An 8,480-nucleotide genomic window follows, 5' to 3' on the forward strand; every position below is an offset into this window, starting at 1 on the left:
AAAATTAATTTCACCTCTTCCCGTTGAGGTCTTTTAAAGTTCCAACAAATTTGTAATTTCTCTCCCTATACATCACTCTCATTAATTCATCACAGAGATAAATTCAGGCCACAAAAAAATTAAAGCTTCCCTGCACACTCCCCCTTTCACACAATGTGGGCTAGTACAACGCGGTTTGGGATCTCTTCTCATTTGCAGGTAACTTACTTCTTCATCCTCCCTTGGCCCTCCCGCGATCTTACTCCTTTCCCCCATTCAAGTCTTCAGTAGTAAAAGCAGTTTTCCAAGCAGTTTCTTAATTAATCAGGTTGGGTAGGCTGGGCAGAGCCCCCGCCCCTTGGGCGGGGCCATAGCGGCGGGCGGAACCCGCTGCCTGTTCTGGCTCCTTAACAAATGATTCCTTTACAATCTACAGAAGAGAGACACACACAGAGCGAGCCAATCAGCGGCCGCGGTCCTCGCGTCCAGAGCGGGGCTAGCCCCGCCCACTCCCAACCTCCCGCGGGGGCCGTCCGAGCCTCGCGGGCTCCCGCAGACCCCGCCCCCTGGGCAGGCGCGGCGGTCATTGGATGGCGCTCGGCTCGCAGTCGCCGCGGTTGCTGGGAGAGGGAGGTGGGGGCGGGGCCCGCGGTGGTCCAAGGGGCCCGAGAGAAAGGCTGCTAGGCGCGGGCGGGCGCGCTGGGCAGAATCGAGCGTCTCGGTGGCGGTTTGCCTGTTGGCCCGCGCGGCGGCGTCGCGGTGCGGGAACCGGTCTCCGTTGACAGCTCCGCGTCTTCCGGCCGCGCCACTCGGGAGGTGGCTTCCTCCTTGTGCTCCCTCCGCGAGTCCGCTCGGCCTCGGAGAAGCGGGAGGCGGCGGCAGCGGCAGCAGCAGCGGCAGCGGAGGTCGTCGGGGGCGGCGGGCGTTGAGCGCGCTCCCGCTTCCCCGGCGGCGGCCGCAGGACAATGGAGGTGGCTGTGGAGAAGGCGGCGGCGGCAGCGGCTCCGGCCGGGGGCCCCGCAGCGGCGGCGCCGAGCGGGGAGAATGAGGCCGAGAGCCGGCAGGGCCCGGACTCGGAGAGCGGCGGCGAGGCGTCCCGGCTCAACCTGTTGGACACTTGCGCCGTGTGCCACCAGAACATCCAGAGCCGGGTGCCCAAGCTGCTGCCCTGCCTGCACTCGTTCTGCCAGCGCTGTTTGCCCGCGCCGCAGCGCTATCTCATGCTGACGGCGCCCGCGCTGGGCTCGGCAGAGACCCCTCCACCCGCTCCCGTCCCCGCCCCCGCCCCGGGCTCCCCGGCCGGTGGTCCTTCGCCATTCGCCACCCAAGGTGAGAGGGGCCCGCGAGGTGGCGGGCGCGACCCGCTGTCACGCGGCTGGGGAGGGGATGAAATGGGCCCGTGCCGGCTGAGCGACTCGGCGGTCCCTCACTTTTGCAGAGCTCTGACGGTTGTGGCGAGTTAGCTGCTCCCCGCAGCTCCGCGAAGCTTTGTCCGGGTGCATATGATCCGGATCAGCTCGTGTACACCCGGGTTATGCGAGCCGGCGGGGGGAGGGAAGGATGGAGATGAAATGATGGGGATTTTCTTTGATGATTGATTGCAGATTGGCTGCCGTCTGTTTCGAATCTTGTGCGTTCCGGGCTTTTTACCTTAATGAGTTCCCTCTCGTCCCCTCCGTAGGGGACAAAGGGACCGGGAGAAGTTGTTTTGTTGTCTGCTGCTTTCGTAGATTTTATTTCGAGCGATTCGATAAACGATAGAAAGTAAATAGACTTCCAAAGTGTTTTGTATGCAGTACGTGGAAGTTACTTTCTCTTTTGTGGTGTTATTGGGTAATTAGTTTTTGACAGGTAGTTTCCATTGCTTATGTTAACAGGTTTAAATCGTTGAAAGTGATTAGAAGTGTAATAATTATTTCTGGGAGAACACTTGAAGTTTTTAACTTTTAATACTGCAAATATTTGGGCAAATTGACGTCTTTAAAATGCGAAGTAACTGAGGAAGGGAATTTTTTTTCTATTACTTCGTGGTTTTTTTTGTTTGTATGTTTTGTTTGGCTTATGTAGCAGCCCAGGATTGTCCACAGCTAGCAATCTTCCCGCCTCAGCCTCTTCAGAGTAAAGATAACAGGCATGAGCCATCACACCTGCTAGCCAGTCACTTTTAACATCTCTGTTAAAGGGTATAACTGTTTTGAGTTAATTTGTTAAGTAATTATATTAGGTCAGGATGCAATTGCTGGCTTGGATTGTTGAATTAGATGCATTTAGCTTTTTCTTACAACAGTCTTTAAACACAGGAAAGTATTTTCCATGGGCCTCTATTGATATGGGAAGCCCACCAGAGGGACACCACTCAGTCTATAGCCAAATGAAATTATTTCTGCCAGCTGGATTACAATCGAATATCTAGAATGCAAATGTAATCCAGTGGTTTTCAACCTGTGGGTCCAGACCCCTTGAGAGGATGGAATGAACCTTTCACAGGGGTCGCATATCAGATGTCTTGCATACTAGATATTTACATTTTGATTCATAACGGTAGCAAAATTACCATTATGATGTACCGAAGAAGGTACTTTTATGGTTGGTCACCACAACATAAGGAAGTGTGTATTATAAGGTGGCAGCACTAAGATTAAGAATTTTATATCTTTAGAGCAAGGGGCTTTTTTTGTCTTGTTTTTTTTGTTTGTTTGGTTGATTTGGTTTGGGGTTTTGTTTGTTGTTGTTGTTTGTTTGTTTTGTTTTGCTTTGAGATAAGGGTTTCTCTGTTTGACAGCTCTGGCTGTCCTGAAGCTTGATCTGAAGGCCAGGCTCGACCAGAAGTCACAGAAATCTGCCTCTGCCTCCCTAGTGCTGGGCTCAAAATTGTACACCACCACTGCCCTGCAAGGGGCTTTCAGAGGCAAAAGCCACATCCTATTATCTTGCCTTGAAGTTGGGAGCAGGAGCTTTTGTGCAGGCAAGCAGTTTAACAGAAGCTAAGATAAGCAGTTAACTGGAAGGGAAGGTTTGCACAAGTGGCCAGTTTAACAGAAGCCAAGCTAGAGCATCTTGACTTTGGGTTCTTAGATTTTGGTAATTTTCCACAAGATTCTCCGTCAAGGAAGCCAAACTTTGGTCAAACCTAAAATAGTCTCAGCAAAAATATAAGATAGAGGAACCTCTACACTCTCTTGCCCTTTCATATTACCTAATTGGTTCTATGGGCAAGAGTTAAATAGATGACTTGTGCTGTTCTGGGGAATGGTTGGTTCTAAAGATCAGAAACCTAACTAAGTTTATTCTCTGTTTGATATATTGGACCTGCAGATGAGAATGGAGGGTTCAACCATTAGCTGCATCAGAGGTGGGAGAGGGCAGGATTCCTTTTCCAATCTGGCCAGTGCTGTGGCAAGTTCCTGCTAAGCCTGTGAGGACTTGAGAACGGAATGATTAGATATTTTTGCTTGGGGAATAGCTTGGAGTTTGAAAGATGGGAAGTAGTCACCCAAATATAATTTCAAAAAGAAACAATCCCCTCCTGGTAAGGAGTGCATTGGGTCCTGAGCAGGAGAGGAAGTTGGCCTAATTCTTGCCAGTTTTGATCATAGTCTCCTAAAGAATTTTATTCATCCTTTTTGCCTGACCTGGACTCTGGTCTATACATTCAATGCCATTTCCAACTAATACCTTTGTCAGAATTTGAGACACTTTAGCTTTTGTAGAAAAGTTTCAATCCAGCAACATGGGTACTCTGGCAAGGGATCAATCATATCCAAGGATAAGATCCAGCTGGAATGTAGACAACTAAACAACCTTTGATCCCTCTGGATGGAATACAGACAGGTCCTTAATACATACCTATGATCCTTCTGACTGGAATACAGACACATCTTTAGTGCACCACTTTTAATCCCAAACAATGACCTCTAATTAAGAGGCAGACAAAGTGATAAATCAGAGAAAGATTGACAGAACAAGTCAGAGATAGGATACACCCAACTCTCACAAGAAGAGACAGGAAAGAAAGGCTACTTAAAGAGCAACGAGGAGCCGGGCGGTGGTGGCGCATGCCTTTAATCCCAGCACTTGGGAGGCAGAGGCAGGCAGATTTCTGAGTTCGAGGCCAGCCTGGTCTACAAAGTGAGTTCTAGGATAGCCAGAGCTACACAGAGAAACGCTGTCTTGAAAAAACAAAAAACAAACAAACAAACAAAAAAGAAGAGCAGCGAGGGAGAGAGGGGGATTAATTAAATTCATTAAATGAAGTGAGAGGTAGTTTTTCCAAGCAGAGGAATTCAGTCAGAAGCTAAGAGAAGCCAATTTGAATCAGTCAGCTTGGAAGCGAATATAAGCTAGAACACCTGAGTTGAACCAGCAGCCATCCAGAGGGCAGAAAAAGCTAGAAAGGATTAATTTATTCATCAGCAAGTCTCAGAGGCTAAAATATTATAGACCTAGGATAGCAGACAGAGGCTGGAAGCTGAAGGCTTCAGCGTTCAGACTTGTAGAAGATAAGGTTGAATGGAGGCTAGACGCTTCCAGGCTTAGGCCTAGGGAGTTAGAAATGCTCCATGTATTCTTAAACCATGGGTATGGCTCTCATCCCATCCCTTTGAGAAAATAAAAATGGCTTTTACATTTTCATGGTATGAAGGCAGCCGGATCCCAAAGCAACCTAAGACTTCCCAAAGAAATTTCTTAATAACTATTGGTGCACTCTCTGTTTGGGTGGTGTGTAGGTCTCCCCCATCCTAAGATGTCTGCAAACACCAGCAAATATTTATAACTTTATTTCAGTAAAGTCTAACTCCCAGTTTTTCCCAGGCCCATTTTCTCAATCCTGGATCCCTTGTGGGATCTTTTATCCATGGTTGTAGTTTGCCTCAGTACAGATGGTACATCTGAAGGTGGTATCTTTAATTAGACTTTCAAATTTGGAACCATAATACTTGGGTCTGAGGAGTTCAACAGTTTTCTTGGCTCCTAGATGCGTGACTTGATGGAGATCTATGGCCTCCTACGACTCGGGGAAGGATGGATCCGCTATCCAGCAGCATCTCTCTTCTTTATCCTGTGTGGTTAGTTCTTGTTTCACCCAGTCATCCTCCCCTGGAATGTGTTTTAAGTGGTTCCGTGAGCTGGGCTGTGGCAGGGCTACCAAAACTTGAAGAAGACCCATTGATTCTAGGGCTACTTCCCAAGTGACCCTAGTTAACTCTGGCTTCTGGGGAGTCTCCTTTTTTGGATTCTTTTCAATGGATATTTGCCATCCTTTTGGGTAACCAGATAAGCTTTTAGTATGGCTAGGATTGCTTCTGTTTTTGATTACTTTTCCTGCTAAGGTTAGCAATTCTTTTTCTCTGTATGAGCCCATAGGCCTGGGCCACGGTGAAAGCATATTGCTGATCAGGGTAGTTGATGATAGTGTTGTCTTTCTCCCAGTGTAGTGCTTGGGTCAAAGCTAAAATCTCAGCTCCCGAGGTGAGGTTCTCCTGCTTAAAGACTGTAAAAATAATTTATCATTCTACATAGCTGTCGACTTAGACTTACTGGACTTACTGCTGAGAAGCTCACTTTATTTCTTTCTTTTTTTATTTTTTAATTTTTTTTATTATTTTCTTCATTTACATTTCAAATGCTATCTGAAAAGTCCCCTATACCCTCCCCCCCGCCCTGCTCCCCCACCCACCCACTCCCACTTCTTGGCCTGGTGGTGTTTCCCTGTACTGGGGCATATAAAGTTTGCAATACCAAGGGGCATCTCTTCCCAATGATGGCCGACTAGGCCATCTTCTGCTATAATGCAGCTAGAGACATGAGCTCTGGGGGTACTGGTTAGTTCATATTGTTGTTCCACCTATAGGGTTGCAGCCCCCTTAAGCTCCTTGGGTACTTTCTCTAGCTCCTTCATGAGGTTCACTATCATGAACCTCCCAGTTTTTAATTCTTAGATGTATTTTTGTATTTATCCTCATTCCCCTCCCCCAGGTTCTCCTTAATGCATATGAATTGTTCTGTCTGCCTGCTTGTATGTATGTATGTATGTATGTATGTATAACACATATGTGCCTGGTGCTCGTAGATGCCAGAGAGTGTGTCAGATTCCCTGGAATTGAAGTTATAGATGTGAGCCCAGGTTCTCTGCAAGAGCACAGAGCACGTCTCACCACTGGACCAACTCTCCAGCACTGTTAAGTTGTCTTGTACAGGAGTCCTAAACGTTTAATTTTATTTTGTGTGTGAGTGTTTTTCCTGCATGTCTGTCTATAATGTGTACTGCATGAGTCCCTGGTACCCTTTGAGGCCAGAAGAGGGAGTTGGATCCTCTGAAACTGGAGCTTGCCAAGAAAAAGAGGGCAGAAGGAATTCAAGAGCTAGAAAACAGAAATCCTGCAAAATGTCATCTTCTAGGCAGATATAGCCATTCAACTAGTAGCTGTGGCTACTGCTACTGATCTTGTACCAGACTAGCCTTGTCGACCAGGAACGGAGGTGGGCCTCCTGAGCCCCTATGCTTCCTGCTACTATTGGCTACTGACAATTCTAGAATGTACTATATATAGGTATAAAATTATATAAGAACAAAATTAACTAAAACACAAAATCACTGGGCTGCTTGCTGCCAATCCTGAGACCACATTATGGGAGGAGAGAAATTCTAAATGGAAGTCATTGGGCATGCCAGAACACAAAATGTTAAACAATCTCACCCTCCCACATCCACCCAGGGTGTCTCCATGTAGCTCTGGCTGTTCTGAAACTCACTCTGTAGATGTCCAACTCACAGAGATCCTCCTACCTCTGCATCCAAGTGCTCGGATGAAAGAACCAGTATCCAGCTTACATGCATACTCTTTACTCGCTGGATATGATGGCTCACATCTGTAATATTAGCGTGTGTGAGGCTGAGGCAAGAATATCAGTCACCACAGATCCAGCCAAGGGCAGCCTGGGCTAGAAGGAACTTACCTCAAATAACTGACCATAAGTAACTTTAACTTGTTATGCAGGGGTCATTTGACTTCTTAGTATAAAAAGATCACACCTAACAAGCAAGCATGGGACTTTGACCAGGTTTCCAGTCTTAGGAGGCATGGATTTCCTTTTAAGGAATATGCTTAAAATCCAAACAGAAAGCAGTTGGTTACCCTCATAACAGTCATGCCATTATTGCAGTTGGGCATCTTCCCATGCAGGTTAATATTGCGCTTCATAGGGCTCATAGCTCCATGAGACCTTTGATTCCCCACCCCCTCTGAACCCCAAGCATCATGCATAGCATTTTCTGGCATCTAAAAAAGCTAGTCAGAAAGGGAGGAATGCTTGACTTCTCCATGTCTTGGAATCCCAGTGTCTGGTGTCATCAGCAGTAGGGTTTTGTTTTGTTTTGAGACATTGTCTTTCTATGTAACTCTGACTGTCCTGGAATTCACAGTGATTATTCACCTGCCTCTGCCTCCCAAGTGCTGGGATTAAAGTGTGTGTACACCACCAAGGCTGGCCTTAGCAGTAGAGACTTAACATCTACATCTGGTGTACAACCTAGAGGAACTGCAAAGTCATGTATTTGGGGAGGATTTCTATATCATTCTGTATTTTTGTGGCCCTCTTTGGCATGAGCAGTAGGCTCTCTTAACCACTAAACAGTCTCTCAGAACTCTAGCACTGAGATTTTTATTTAGTTGCTTCTAGGACTAACATTGACCATCCATGCAGATTATCTCCTTTCAGACTCTTTTTAGGATAATATATTAATATGTATGTATGTATACGTGTATATATACATGCATATATACACGTATACATACATACACACACACACATATTGATTGGTGATTGTTTTATCTTAATGTATGACTGCACATATTTATGCTTGATGCCCTTGGAGGCCAGAAGAAGGTGTCAGGATCCCCTGGGGCTGGCATTGTAGACTTCTGTGAGTCCTCCATGTGTGTGCTTGGAATAACATTTACTTGGTCATCGCCATTTTTGTCATGAGATTGTGAGTACAAGCTAAGCAGGTAATTAAGATAGAGAACAACGAAACTGAGGATATATAGCCTAAGCTAGCCTCAGGTTCTTTATCCTTTTCCATTTACCTCCCACGCGCTGACATAAGAGTGTGCCACACTTCAGGATCATAGTTTTACTAAATAAATGTGTGGCAACTTAAAACATAAAGGTAGCAGGAGTAAGGGCTGGAGAGATGGTTCAATAATTAAGGGTGCTGGCTACTCTTTCATAGGCCCTGGGCTCCATTTCCAGGACCTGTAAAGCCATTCGTTCACAGAGGTCTTTAACTCCAGCTTCAGGGGATCTGATGCTACTTGCTGGCTTCTGCAGACACAGTGTACATGTGGTACATAGACATGCATCCAGAACACCCATACTCATAAAAGTTCATATTTTAAAAAGTAGCAGCAGTAGAAATCACAGATTTATTACCATCATAATCACTTCTCTAGAGCCCTCATCCAAATTGCTTTTCTAAGGCTATTTCTTTTTTTTTTTTT

General features: G+C 46.3%; 1 protein-coding gene and 1 pseudogene across 2 annotated transcripts in view; one reads left to right on the forward strand and one right to left on the reverse strand.

The window, feature by feature from the left end:
• Positions 1-566, reverse strand: part of LOC110316767 — a 10,421-nt pseudogene extending 9,855 nt beyond the window's left edge.
• Positions 521-8,480, forward strand: part of Trim24 (tripartite motif containing 24) — a 109,074-nt gene continuing 101,114 nt past the window's right edge. Inside the window, exon 1 of one of the 2 annotated variants that reach the window (XM_021191753.2) lies at positions 521-1,308. In XM_021191753.2, coding sequence (XP_021047412.1) covers positions 945-1,308 — 364 coding nt within the window. In that variant the 5' untranslated portion in view covers positions 521-944. The remainder of the gene's footprint in view (positions 1,309-8,480) is intronic. The other variant, XM_021191754.2, reaches the window with a different exon arrangement.

This window comes from Mus pahari, chromosome 2 (assembly GCF_900095145.1).
Source record: "Mus pahari chromosome 2, PAHARI_EIJ_v1.1, whole genome shotgun sequence".
NCBI classification, from domain to species: Eukaryota; Metazoa; Chordata; class Mammalia; order Rodentia; family Muridae; genus Mus; species Mus pahari.